Here is a 16042-nt window from a genome sequence, read left to right as displayed (position 1 = left end):
GTCAGTGGTGTAATAATCTGCAGAATATATCACTCTGTATCTGTCAGTAGAGGACAGAGCAATGTTCTGCAGATCTGTAGAGAGGTCAGTGGTGTAATAATCTGCAGAATATATCACTCTGTATCTGTCAGTAGAGGACAGAGCAATGTTCTGCAGATCTCTAGACAGGTCAGTGGTGTAATAATCTGCAGAATATATCACTATGTATCTGTCAGGAGGTGGAGAAGACAGAGCAATGTTCTGCAGATCTGTAGAGAGGTCAGTGGTGTAATAATCTGCAGAATATATCACTCTGTATCTGTCATGTGATACAGGAGCAATGTTCTGCAGATCTGTAGACAGGTCAGTGGTGTAATAATCTGCAGAATATATCACTATGTATCTGTCAGGAGGTGGAGAGGACAGAGCAATGTTCTGCAGATCTGTAGAGGGGTCAGTGGTGTAATAATCTGCAGAATATATCACTATGTATCTGTCAGTAGAGGACAGAGCAATGTTCTGCAGATCTGTAGAGAGGTCAGTGGTGTAATAATCTGCAGAATATATCACTATGTATCTGTCAGTAGAGGACAGAGCAATGTTCTGCAGATCTCTAGAGAGGTCAGTGGTGTAATAATCTACAGAATATATCACTATGTATCTGTCAGGAGGTGGAGAGGACAGAGCAATGTTCTGCAGATCTGTAGAGAGGTCAGTGGTGTAATAATCTGCAGAATATATCACTCTGTATCTGTCAGTAGAGGACAGAGCAATGTTCTGCAGATCTGTAGAGAGGTCAGTGGTGTAATAATCTGCAGAATATATCACTATGTATCTGTCAGTAGAGGACAGAGCAATGTTCTGCAGATCTGTAGAGAGGACATTGTTGTAATAATCTGCAGAATATATCACTATGTATCTGTCAGTAGAGGACAGAGCAATGTTCTGCAGATCTGTAGAGAGGTCAGTGGTGTAATAATCTGCAGAATATATCACTATGTATCTGTCAGTAGAGGACAGAGCAATGTTCTGCAGATCTCTAGAGAGGTCAGTGGTGTAATAATCTGCAGAATATATCACTATGTATCTGTCAGGAGGTGGAGAGGACAGAGCAATGTTCTGCAGATCTGTAGAGAGGTCAGTGGTGTAATAATCTGCAGAATATATCACTCTGTATCTGTCAGTAGAGGACAGAGCAATGTTCTGCAGATCTGTAGAGAGGTCAGTGGTGTAATAATCTGCAGAATATATCACTATGTATCTGTCAGTAGAGGACAGAGCAATGTTCTGCAGATCTGTAGAGAGGACAGTGTTGTAATAATCTGCAGAATATATCACTGTATCTGTCAGTAGAGGACAGAGCAATGTTCTGCAGATCTGTAGAGAGGTCAGTGGTGTAATAATCTGCAGAATATATCACTCTGTATCTGTCAGTAGAGGACAGAGCAATGTTCTGCAGATCTGTAGAGAGGTCAGTGGTGTAATAATCTGCAGAATATATCACTCTGTATCTGTCAGGAGGTGAAGAGGACAGAGCAATGTTCTGCAGATCTGTATAGAGGTCAGTGGTGTAATAATCTGCAGAATACATCACTATGTATCTGTCAGGAGGTGGAGAGGACAGAGCAATGTTCTGCAGATCTGTAGAGAGGTCAGTGGTGTAATAATCTGCAGAATATATCACTATGTATCTGTCAGTAGAGGACAGAGCAATGTTCTGCAGATATCTAGAGAGGTCAGTGGTATAATAATCTGCAGAATATATCACCATATATCTGTCATGTGATACAGGAGCAATGTAATGCAGATCTGTAGAGAGGTCAGTGGTGTAATACTCTGCAGATTATATCACTATATATCTGTCAGGAGGTGGAGAGGACAGAGCAATGTTCTGCAGCTCTGTAGAGAGGGTAGTGGTGTAATAATCTGCAGAATATATCACTCTGTATCTGTCAGTAGAGGACAGAGCAATGTTCTGCAGATATCTAGAGAGGTCAGTGGTGTAATAATCTGCAGAATATATCACCATATATCTGTCATGTGATACAGGAGCAATGTTCTGCAGATCTGTAGAGAGGTCAGTGGTGTAATAATCTGCAGAATATATCACTATGTATCTGTCAGTAGAGGACAGAGCAATGTTCTGCAGATCTCTAGAGAGGTCAGTGGTGTAATAATCTGCAGAATATATCACTCTGTATCTGTCAGTAGAGGACAGAGCAATGTTCTGCAGATATCTAGAGAGGTCAGTGGTGTAATAATCTGCAGAATATATCACTCTGTATCTGTCAGGAGGTAGAGGAGCGATGTTCTGCAGATCTGTAGAGAGGTCAGTGGTGTAATAATCTGCAGAATATATCACCATATATCTGTCGTGATACAGGAGCAATGTTCTGCAGATCTGTAGAGAGGTCAGTGGTGTAATAATCTGCAGAATATATCACTATGTATCTGTCAGTAGAGGACAGAGCAATGTTCTGCAGATCTCTAGAGAGGTCAGTGGTGTAATAATCTGCAGAATATATCACTCTGTATCTGTCAGTAGAGGACAGAGCAATGTTCTGCAGATATCTAGAGAGGTCAGTGGTGTAATAATCTGCAGAATATATCACTCTGTATCTGTCAGGAGGTGGAGAGGACAGAGCAATGTTCTGCAGATCTGTAGAGAGGTCAGTGGTGTAATAATCTGCAGAATATATCACTCTGTATCTGTCAGTAGAGGACAGAGCAATGTTCTGCAGATCTGTAGAGAGGTCAGTGGTGTAATACTCTGCAGAATATATCACTATATATCTGTCAGGAGGTGGAGAGGACAGAGCAATGTTCTGCAGATCTGTAGACAGGTCAGTGGTGTAATAATCTGCAGAATATATCACTATGTATCTGTCAGTAGAGGACAGAGCAATGTTCTGCAGATCTCTAGGGAGGTCAGTGGTGTAATAATCTGCAGAATATATCACTATGTATCTGTCAGTAGAGGACAGAGCAATGTTCTGCAGATATCTAGAGAGGTCAGTGGTGTAATAATCTGCAGAATATATCACTATGTATCTGTCAGTAGAGGACAGAGCAATGTTCTGCAGATCTGTAGAGAGGTCAGTGGTGTAATAATCTGCAGAATATATCACTCTGTATCTGTCAGTAGAGGACAGAGCAATGTTCTGCCGATCTGTAGACAGGTCAGTGGTGTAATAATCTGCAGAATATATCACTCTGTATCTGTCAGTAGAGGACAGAGCAATGTTCTGCAGATCTGTAGAGAGGTCAGTGGTGTAATAATCTGCAGAATATATCAATCTGTATCTGTCAGGAGGTGGAGAGGACAGAGCAATGTTCTGCAGATCTGTAGAGAGGTCAGTGGTAATAATCTGCAGAATATATCACTCTGTATCTGTCAGTAGAGGACAGAGCAATGTTCTGCAGATCTCTAGACAGGTCAGTGGTGTAATAATCTGCAGAATATATCACTATGTATCTGTCAGGAGGTGGAGAGGACAGAGCAATGTTCTGCAGATCTGTAGAGAGGTCAGTGGTGTAATAATCTGCAGAATATATCACTCTGTATCTGTCAGTAGAGGACAGAGCAATGTTCTGCAGATCTGTAGAGAGGTCAGTGGTGTAATAATCTGCAGAATATATCACTATGTATCTGTCAGTAGAGGACAGAGCAATGTTCTGCAGATCTGTAGAGAGGACAGTGTTGTAATAATCTGCAGAATATATCACTATGTATCTGTCAGTAGAGGACAGAGCAATGTTCTGCAGATCTGTAGACAGGTCAGTGGTGTAATAATCTGCAGAATATATCACTATGTATCTCTCAGGAGGTGTAGAGGACAGAGCAATGTTCTGCAGAGCTGTAGAGAGGTCAGTGGTGTAATAATCTGCAGAATATATCACTCTGTATCTGTCAGGAGGTGGAGAGGACAGAGCAATGTTCTGCAGATCTGTAGAGAGGTCATTGGTGTAATAATCTGCAGAATATATCACTGATGTACATATATCCTGATGTACTCCTCACAGATTACATATACCCTGATGTACTCCTCACATATTACATATACCCTGATGTACTACTCACATATTACATTTACCCTGATGTACGCCGCACAGATTACATATACCCTGATGTACTCCTCACAGATTACATATACCCTGATGTACTCCTCACATATTACATATACCCTGATGTACTCCTCACAGATTACATATATCCTGATGTACTCCTCACATATTACATATACCCTGATGTACTCCTCACAGATTACATATACCCTGATGTACTCCTCACATCTTACATATACCCTGATGTACTCCTCACAGATTACATATACCCTGATGTTCTCCGCACAGATTACATATACCCTGATGTACTCCTCACATATTACATATATCCTGATGTACTCCTCACATATTACATATACCCTGATGTACTCCACACAGATTACATATACCCTGATGTACTCCTCACAGATTACATATACCCTGATGTACTCCTCACATATTACATATATCCTGATGTACTCCTCACATATTACATATACCCTGATGTACTCCTCACATATTACATATACCCTGATGTACTCCTCACATCTTACATATACCCTGATGTACTCCTCACATATTACATATACCCTGATGTACTCCTCACATATTACATATATCCTGATGTACTCCTCACAGATTACATATAACCTGATGTACTCCTCACATATTACATATATCCTGATGTACTCCTCACATATTACATATATCCTGATGTACTCCTCACATATTACATATACCTTGATGTACTCCTCACAGATTACATATACCCTAATGTACTCCTCACATCTTACATATACCCTGATGTACTCCTCACATATTACATATAGCCTGATGTACTCCTCACATATTACATATACCCTGATGTACTCCTCACATATTACATATATCCTGATGTACTCCTCACATATTACATATATCCTGATGTACTCCTCACATATTACATATATCCTGATGTACTCCTCACATATTACATATAGCCTGATGTACTCCTCACATATTACATATACCCTGATGTACTCCTCACATATTACATATACCCTGATGTACTCCTCACAGATTACATATACCCTGATGTTCTCCGCACAGATTACATATACCCTGATGTACTCCTCACATATTACATATATCCTGATGTACTCCTCACATATTACATATACCCTGATGTACTCCTCACATCTTACATATACCCTGATGTACTCCTCACAGATTACATATACCCTGATGTACTCCTCACAGATTACATATACCCTGATGTACTCCTCACAGACTACATATACCCTGATGTACTCCTCACAAATTACATATAACCTTATGTACTCCTCACATATTACATATACCCTGATGTACTCCTCACATATTACATATACCCTGATGTACTCCGCACAGCTTGCATATACCCTGATGTACTCCTCACATATTACATATACCCTGATGTACTCCTCACATATTACATATACCCTGATGTACTCCTCACATATTACATATACCCTGATGTACTCCTCACATATTACATATATCCTGATGTACTCCTCGCATATTACATATACCGTGATGTACTCCTCACAGATTACATATACCCTGATGTACTCCTCACATATTACATATATCCTGATGTACTCCTCACATATTACATATACCCTGATGTACTCCTCACATATTACATATACCGTGATGTACTCCTCACAGATTACATATACCCTGATGTACTCCTCACATATTACATATATCCTGATGTACTCCTCACATATTACATATACCCTGATGTACTCCTCACAGATTACATATAACCTGATGTACTCCTCACAGATTACATATACCCTGATGTACTCCTCACATATTACATATACCCTGATGTACTCCGCACAGATTACATATAACCTGATGTACTCCTCACATATTACATATACCCTGATGTACTCCTCACAGATTACATATACCCTGATGTACTCCGCCCAATTTACATATACCCTGATGTACTCCTCACAGATTACATATACCCTAATGTACTCCTCACATCTTACATATACCCTGATGTACTCCTCACAGATTACATATACCCTGATGTTCTCCGCACAGATTACATATACCCTGATGTACTCATCACATATTACATATACCCTGATGTACTCCTTACATATTACATATACCCTGATGTACTCCTCACATATTACATATACCCTGATGTACTCCTCACATATTACATATATCCTGATGTACTCCTCACAGATTACATATAACCTGATGTACTCCTCACATATTACATATACCCTGATGTACTCCTCACAGATTACATATACCCTGATGTACTCCGCCCAACTTACATATACCCTGATGTACTCCTCACAGATTACATATACCCTGATGTACTCCGCCCAACTTACATATACCCTGATGTACTCCTCACAGATTACATATACCCTAATGTACTCCTCACATCTTACATATACCCTGATGTACTCCTCACAGATTACATATACCCTGATGTTCTCCGCACAGATTACATATACCCTGATGTACTCATCACATATTACATATACCCTGATGTACTCCTTACATATTACATATACCCTGATGTACTCCTCACATATTACATATACCCTGATGTACTCCTCACATATTACATATATCCTGATGTACTCCTCACAGATTACATATACCCTAATGTACTCCTCACAGATTACATATATCCTGATGTACTCCTCACATATTACATATATCCTGATGTACTCCTCACATATTACATATACCCTGATGTACTCCTCACAGATTACATATACCCTAATGTACTCCTCACAGATTACATATACCCTAATGTACTCCTCACAGATTACATATACCCTGATGTACTCCTCACAGATTACATATACCCTGATGTTCTCCGCACAGATTACATATACCCTGATGTACTCCTCACATATTACATATATCCTGATGTACTCCTCACATATTACATATACCCTGATGTACTCCTCACATCTTACATATACCCTGATGTACTCCTCACAGATTACATATACCCTGATGTACTCCTCACAGATTACATATACCCTGATGTACTCCTCACAGACTACATATACCCTGATGTACTCCTCACATATTACATATAACCTTATGTACTCCTCACATATTACATATACCCTGATGTACTCCTCACATATTACATATACCCTGATGTACTCCGCACAGCTTGCATATACCCTGATGTACTCCTCACATATTACATATACCCTGATGTACTCCTCACATATTACATATACCCTGATGTACTCCTCACATATTACATATACCCTGATGTACTCCTCACATATTACATATATCCTGATGTACTCCTCGCATATTACATATACCGTGATGTACTCCTCACAGATTACATATACCCTGATGTACTCCTCACATATTACATATATCCTGATGTACTCCTCACATATTACATATACCCTGATGTACTCCTCACATATTACATATACCGTGATGTACTCCTCACAGATTACATATACCCTGATGTACTCCTCACATATTACATATATCCTGATGTACTCCTCACATATTACATATACCCTGATGTACTCCTCACAGATTACATATACCCTGATGTACTCCTCACATATTACATATACCCTGATGTACCCCGCACAGATTACATATACCCTGATGTACTCCTCACATATTACATATACCCTGATGTACTCCTCACAGATTACATATAACCTGATGTACTCCTCACAGATTACATATACCCTGATGTACTCCTCACATATTACATATACCCTGATGTACTCCTCACAGATTACATATAACCTGATGTACTCCTCACATATTACATATACCCTGATGTACTCCTCACAGATTACATATACCCTGATGTACTCCGCCCAACTTACATATACCCTGATGTACTCCTCACAGATTACATATACCCTAATGTACTCCTCACATCTTACATATACCCTGATGTACTCCTCACAGATTACATATACCCTGATGTACTCCTCACATCTTACATATACCCTGATGTACGCCTCACAGATTACATATACCCTGATGTACTCCTCACATATTACATATATCCTGATGTACTCCTCACATATTACATATACCCTGATGTACTACTCACAGATTACATATACCCTGATGTACTCCTCACATATTACATATACCCTGATGTACTCCTCACATCTTACATATACCCTGATGTACTCCTCACATATTACGTATACCCTGATGTACTCCTCACATCTTACATATACCCTGATGTACTCCTCACATATTACATATACCCTGATGTACTCCTCACATCTTACATATACCCTGATGTACTCCTCACAGATTACATATATCCTGATGTACTCCTCACAGATTACATATACCCTGATGTACTCCTCACAGATTACATATACCCTGATGTACTCCTCACATATTACATATACCCTGATGTACTCCTCACATCTTACATATACCCTGATGTACTCCTCACATATTACATATACCCTGATGTACTCCTCACATATTACATATACCCTGATGTACTCCTCACATCTTACATATACCCTGATGTACTCCTCACATATTACATATACCCTGATGTACTCCTCACATCTTACATATACCCTGATGTACTCCTCACAGATTACATATATCCTGATGTACTCCTCACATCTTACATATACCCTGATGTACTCCTCACAGATTACATATACCCTGATGTACTCCTCACATATTACATATACCCTGATGTACTCCTCACAGATTACATATACCCTGATGTACTCCTCACATATTACATTTACCCTGATGTACTCCTCACAGATTACATATACCCTGATGTACTCCTCACAGATTACATATACCCTGATGTACTCCTCACAGATTACATATACCCTGATGTACTCCTCACAGATTACATATACCCTGATGTACTCCTCACATATTACATATACCCTGATGTACTCCTCACATATTACATATACCCTGATGTACTCCTCACATCTTACATATACCCTGATGTACTCCTCACATATTACATATACCCTGATGTACTCCGCACATATTACATATACCCTGATGTACTCCTCACATATTACATATACCCTGATGTACTCCGCACATATTACATATACCCTGATGTACTCCTCACAGATTACATATACCCTGATGTACTCCTCACATATTACATATACCCTGATGTACTCCTCACATATTACACATACCCTGATGTACTCTTCACAGATTACATATACCCTGATGTACTCCTCACATATTACATATAACCTTATGTACTCCTCACATATTACATATTCCCTGATGTACTCCTCACAGATTACATATACCCTGATGTACTCCTCACAGTTTACATATACCCTGATGTACTCCTCACAGATTACATATATCCTGATGTACTCCTCACATATTACATATAACCTTATGTACTCCTCACATATTACATATTCCCTGATGTACTCCTCACAGATTACATATACCCTGATGTACTCTTCACAGATTACATATATCCTGATGTACTCCTCACAGATTATATATATCCTGATGTACTCCTCACAGATTACATATATCCTGATGTTTCCTCACACATTACATATACCCTGATGTACTCTTCACAGATTACATATATCCTGATGTACTCCTCACATATTACATATACCCTGATGTACTCCTCACAGATTACATATACCCTGATGTACTCCTCATCTTACATATACCCTGATGTACTCCTCACAGCTTACATATACCCTGATATACTCCTCACAGATTACATATATCCTGATGTACTCCTCACAGATTACATATATCCTGATATACTCCTACATATTACATATACCCTGATGTACTCTTCACTGTGTAATAAAAATGGTTGCAATTCCTAAACGTTTCACAGGATATTTTTGTTCAACCCCTTGAATTAAACCTGAAAGTCTACAGTTCAATTGCATCTCAATTGTTTCATTTCAAATCCAATGTGGTGGCATATAGAGCCCAAATTATGAGGATTGTGTCACTGGCCAAATAATTCTGGACCTAACTGTATGTCATCTGGGCCAAGGTAAAATCAGTTCTTCTCATTTGTCCATCTAAAAGGATCAGAAAACATGGTTGCAGACTTCCTCAGATGGAAACATCCAGATTTGAGTATCTGAGGATCTAGTATATGCCCATGCACAGCCACTTCTCCAATAATTCTCCGCCATGATGCAGCAGTCGACTCATCAGGCAGGTCAGGGGACCCCTATTTTCCACATAGGTGCGGGTACCACCTCCATCTACCAGCAATTTATGGCACATCCTGCGTTGGAAATACTCCTTTATTCTGCTCTATTCGCACATTGCAGCTTCCTGCTTCCCTATGATTATGAGGCGTGATGGCACCATGTCTTGTCTCCAAGGCAGCCAATCTTCACCATGTGATGTGACATCATTGCTTTGTAAACAGAGACAGACAGACAACCCTTTTTAGGTACATTGATGAAACCTAATTCAACAAACACGGAGAATAAAACAAGCACTTTATTAAAAAAAAAAAATTCTAACAACACGTTACACATAAGGTTTAGTGTAAAATGATGGGAGATCATTGCGGCTGTGTCAGAATAGGAACGGTAGTTCATGTAAAAACCTGCTCTGTGGATGGTAACACAACTACAAAGTTTTTTCAAGTGTAAGGTAAAACACTAATGTCGTTTTGGGCTTACTCACAATCATTATCATACCCTTCAAAAGTACACGTGTACGGAGCCTGAAATCTCCGACTTCAGTCACGTAAGGACACCCCATGTAATCTTTTTTTCTTGACATATTTTGACATGTGCATCAATATTTAATGTTCATTCATACAGTATAAAAAGATTTAAAAAAATACCTCACAGATATGCCACTTCCTTCTATGGCTCAATTACCTGGTTCTGCCCCTTTATAAGGCCTCATTCACACTGTATTTTGGCTACCATTTGGCATCAGTATTTGTAAGCCAAAACTGGGGACGGAACTTAAGCAGAGAAAAGTATAATGGAAAGATTTGCATGTCTTCCATGCTTTGGACCTAGTACTAGTTATGCCTTACAAATACTGATGCAAAATACTAACCAAAATATGCAAATGTAAATGAGGCTTTACGGTTTAGTAGTCTCTTATATGGGAGATTTTGTTTCCTACTCTTTCATGGGGAGCATGCAAAACTAGTTTTCACCCCCCCCCCCCCCCCCCAGCATCTTGCTAACATTTAGAACTAGGCATTCACTTGGCAATTCAAGAATCCTCCATTTCTTTTTTTTTTTTTTGGCCATTCCTTGGTGGGTTTACTTGTATTGCCATGATCCAAAGCCTACTTTAAAGGGTAACTAAACGTTCAACAAACTTCTGACATGTCATAAGTTTTGATTGGGGGGTCCGAGCACTTAGACCCCCACCAATCGCTAAAATGAAGTGGCAGAAGCGCTCGTGTGAGCGCTCAGCCGCTGCATTTCTGTTCCTCTTTTTCCGGAAAACAATGTATCTGAGTACGGGCTCAATAGAAAGTCTATGAGCTCGTACTCCGATACATCAGCTTTCCGGAAAAAGCCAAACAGAAACGAAGCAGCTGAGCGCTCACACGAGCACTTCTGCCGCTTCGTTTTAAAGATTGGTAGGGGTCTCCATGCTCGGACCCCTACCAATAAAAACTTATGACATGTCATTATGACATGTTATAGGATAAGTATCTGCATTTGACCGGATACGTGGTTCAACAGTGTTCACTAAGCTCGATCTGCGAGGCGCTTACAATCTCATCCGCATCAAGCCTGGCGATGAATGGAAGATGGCCTTTAACACCAGGAATGGCCATTACGAGTACTTAGTCATGCCCTTCGGCCTGAGTAATGCACCCGCAGTGTTCCAGAGTTTAATAAATAAGATTTTCTGTGACATGCTGTACCACTTCATTGTCCTTTATCTGGACGACATCTTGATCTTTTCCCGTTCACTTTCGGATCACCGCAACCACGTTTGCCATGTCCTAACCCAACTGAGAGACAATCCGCTTTATTGTAAACTGGAGAAGTGTCTCTTCGAGCAATCCTCTGTTCCATTTCTGGGATACATTTAGTTGGGCACCAGACTCAAGATGGATCCAGTCAAGGTAGAGGCTATTCAAGACTGGCCGCAACCCAGTAGGCTAAAGGCCGTTCAGAGGTTGGCCAACTATTACCGGCGATTTATTCAGGGATTCTCCTCCTTGATAGCCCCGATTGCAGCCCTCACCCGTAAGTCGGCCGATCCCAAACTGTGGACTCCAGAGGCCAATCAAGGATTAAATCAGTTGACAGCAGAGTTCCTCTCTGCTCCAATCCTCAACCAGCCTGATTTGTCTCTTCCCTTCTTCCTGGAAGTGGATGCCTCCTCCTTCGCTGTGGGAGGTGTTCTGTCCCAACGGCAGGTCTCGGAAAGAATGCACTCCTGTGGGTTCTTTTCCAGAAGTTTCTCTCCCACGGAGAAGAATTATGGGATCGGGAACAAAGAACTCCTAGCCATCAAGCTTGTTTTAGAGGAATGGAGGCACCTACTGGAAGGAGCCTCACATCCTGTTACGAATTATACCGATCATAAGCATCTCCTGTAGCTACACTCTAATCGACATCTGAACCCTCGTCAAGCCAGATGGTCGTGGTTATTCTCACAGTTCAATCTACCCATCACTTATTGCGCAGGTTCCAAGAACGTCAATGGATGTACATTATGAGCCGGAGTTTATAGTTGACCCCAAAAGGATTGTCCTGGCAGCTACATCAGGGATGCTGCCAAATCCTCCTCCTGGTAATGCCATGGTGCCTTCTAAGCCCAGACTTTTCTCTTGGGCCCGCAGTTCCCAATTCATGACGCCTAACTATAGGACAGCCCATATATGCCTCTCTCTGAGCACCAACAGGTGCCAGAGTATCAGGTCATTTCTACCTAGCTCCAGCATTGTACTATACCTGATCTAACTTCCTGTGTTACGACTCTGCTTGTATCTCTGACCTCTGCATCTGTACCTGTGATCCTGACCACGCTATTATATCCTGATCATGAGCTGCATCTGTGGCAACATCTGCACGATTCAAGGCTACTTCTTTTAAGGCACCCAATTTGCAGATTCCCCGCAGAGAAGTCCAAACAGCCTTGCGTCGGTCCCTGATGAAAACCGGGGGGTCTGTTAGTATCGACGCCTCGGTGCTTTTAAGCGCTACTAGAAGCTGACAAAATGGAATCCCATCCTCCCAGCCAGGTTCGTGGCACTCTGCCAATGTAGAATTCATAGTGGATTCTAGGATGAGGAGCTGCCCAGGTCCTGATACGGTTTAGCAGTCCCAAACCATAAAAAGTTGTATGTTATTTCGTTATTTTTCTGGTGAAATGCGGTCTATAATTTATGCCAAACATGTCTTCTGATACAGGGGACAAATACATTTTTGATTCTTCTTTCCATAGCAGACAGTTGCATGCTTTTTTCCAAGGGGTTCATGAGCAAACTTCACTCTTTCCCTGATGTTTTTTTCTGGATAGCTAAGGTTTTCTTTTGGCACACCCACATGTAGTTTTGATTTTTGCAATTGTAGACATCAAGAGTGGCAAAATCTTCATGTAGATCTTTAAAGAAATTATGGGGTTCTCAGAAACTTATTTCAGCATCTTGTGTTCTGCTCTCAGGCTGATCTTACGGAGACAGACTGGCCTGGACCAATTGGCAGTTGTCTGAAATCTCCACATGTAGATGGTTTTCTGGACAGTGGAATGATTGACATCTAATATTTTGGCCATCTTCCCGTTCCTGAATTATAGACATCCATAACCTTTCTGAAGGCCTCAGAGCATTCTGGCATGGTGATACCACACATTTCAATAACAAAGGGCAAACCAAATGTCAAAGGTTTAAATGAGACACATTCCTCCTAGATCCTCTCTAAGGCTGGAATCACACTTGCAGCTTTTTTAGCCAAATCCAAGAGTGTATTAAAAAGACATGTAAAATATAAATGAAGGAATGAGTCAAACTCCAGGTCACAAATAGCAGTGTTTCAGAAATGTCTGCTGCTGTCCCATTTATTTGAATGGGGCTTTCTAGTATCCATGTGCATGCTGCAGAAACAACCCTGTATGGAATGGTTTTCAGTTTCACAAATTTCTGCTACAAAGCTTTCCCAGAAGTGAATCTTACCTGAGGGTAAGAACAAATGAAATCGCCAGCCGCAACATTACTTACATAAGTGACGAATGTGTACACGATGTAGCAGGTAAATACTGTGGTATTACCAGAAAAATCATGTATCCATTCGCCACCGCATATGTAAGTGATTTCGTGCTCCACACCTGATTCTAATTGTAGGTGTTTAAGGTAGTGATAATACACTTCTGATATTTACAAAAAAAATAAAAAATCTTTTGCATTTTTTTTTTCTAACTGCAAAGTTAATTTGTTAGTGTTTTTTTGTTCAATTCCATCACCTATATCTTGTTATACTGTTTTAATGAAAGTCAAATATAAAAATGTCCATTTATTTTAAAAACAAAAACTCACATTGTCCTTACTGTCACTCTGGATTCTCCTGAACATCAAAACGACTTTTCCACTGTGTGACTTCTCTGATGAGCCCCAAGTTTGCCTATACTATTAAAACATTTCCCACATTCTGAACATGAACATGGCTTTTCCCCATGTGACTTCTCTCATGTTTAACAAGACGTGATTTATCTATAAAACATTTCCTGCATTCTGAACATGAATACGGTTTCTCTCCTGTGTGAATTCTCTCATGAATAACAAGACTTGATTTATCTGTATAACATTTCCCACATTCTGAACATGAATAAGGCTTCTCTCCTGTGTGAGTTCTCTGATGATCCCTAAGTTTGTCTTTAGTAGCAAAACATTTTCCACATTCTGAACATGAATGTGGCTTCTCTCCTGTGTGAATTCTTCCATGTCTAACAAGACTTGAACTATCTTTAAAACATTTCCCACATTCTGAACATGAATATGGCTTCTCTCCTGTGTGAATTCTCACATGTTTAGCAAGACTTGATTTTTGTGTAAAACATTTCCCACATTCTGAACATGAGTATGGCTTCTCCCCTGTGTGAATTCTCCCATGTCTAACAAGATCTGATATTTGTGAAAAACATTTCTCACATAGTGGACATGAATACGGCTTCTCTCCTGTGTGACTTCTCCCATGTAAAACAAGATGTGATTTATCTGTAAAAATTTTCCCACATTCTGAACATGAATACAGCTTACCTCCCGCGTTAATTCTTCTGTTTGTAAAATGACGAGAACATTTTGTGAACGGTTTACAACATTGAAACCTTTTACCCACTCTTTGACCTGTACTTGTTGCAACTATCTGTGGTTGGTCAGGAGAAGATTCCTCATGATTAGTGGAATTATGTAACAGATCTGTACTTTGAAGTCCTGGCTGTACATTAAGGGTAATGAGGTTTTCTCCTGAAGACTGCTGCATGATCTCTTCATCTTCTACTTTATAATTAATCGATAACATGAAGTTTCCCTCAGAATTCGTACTGGGAATTTCTGTAAGGATTAAAAATGTATTGTGTGATTTTGTTACAAAACACAAAAGTTGACACAAAGTTGACACATGTATGACGTTCATATTAGGCTGGAAACACACATGCATTCTTTTGAGCCAAAGCCAGAAGTGGATCAAGCAGGAGGGAGAAGTTTAAGCAAAGACCTTTGAATCAATACCTGGCTTCAGTTAAAAAATCTGCCTCAAAAGCTATATGTGTTGTGATGATGCATTTTGTGTGGTTTATTGTGAGCCCTCAGGGATGCATTTTGTAATCAGGTACCACAGGTCGCGCAGCCATAAGACATAAAGTGTCCTCATTGTCCAGTCCCCACAGGGGATCATCAGGAGGCACCACCATCACTCAGCTAGTGTGCAGAGCAGCAAACCCAGCAGATCCAATTACCTCCCCGACCTGTGTTCTCATCCTTGCTGTGGCAGACAATAGTTGGACAATACACATA

General features: G+C 40.2%; 2 protein-coding genes across 3 annotated transcripts in view; one reads left to right on the top strand and one right to left on the bottom strand.

The window, feature by feature from the left end:
• LOC142669034 (gastrula zinc finger protein XlCGF66.1-like) overlaps positions 1 to 16042 on the top strand; it is a 351749-nt gene that overhangs the window by 27906 nt on the left and 307801 nt on the right. The gene's annotated exons all lie outside the window — the stretch shown is intronic.
• Positions 14602 to 16042, bottom strand: part of LOC142669030 (uncharacterized) — a 51574-nt gene continuing 50133 nt past the window's right edge. Inside the window, exons 3-4 of the mRNA XM_075847088.1 lie at positions 15054 to 15580; positions 14602 to 14709 (exon numbers count right to left, since the gene is read on the bottom strand). Of these exons, the coding sequence (XP_075703203.1) occupies positions 14602 to 14709; positions 15054 to 15548 (603 nt within the window). The 5' untranslated portion in view covers positions 15549 to 15580. The remainder of the gene's footprint in view (positions 14710 to 15053; positions 15581 to 16042) is intronic.

This window comes from Rhinoderma darwinii, assembly GCF_050947455.1.
Source record: "Rhinoderma darwinii isolate aRhiDar2 chromosome 1 unlocalized genomic scaffold, aRhiDar2.hap1 SUPER_1_unloc_12, whole genome shotgun sequence".
Taxonomy (NCBI): Eukaryota; Metazoa; Chordata; class Amphibia; order Anura; family Rhinodermatidae; genus Rhinoderma; species Rhinoderma darwinii.
Note: the sequence above shows the minus strand (reverse complement) of the source record. Positions and strands in the feature narration are given on the sequence as shown.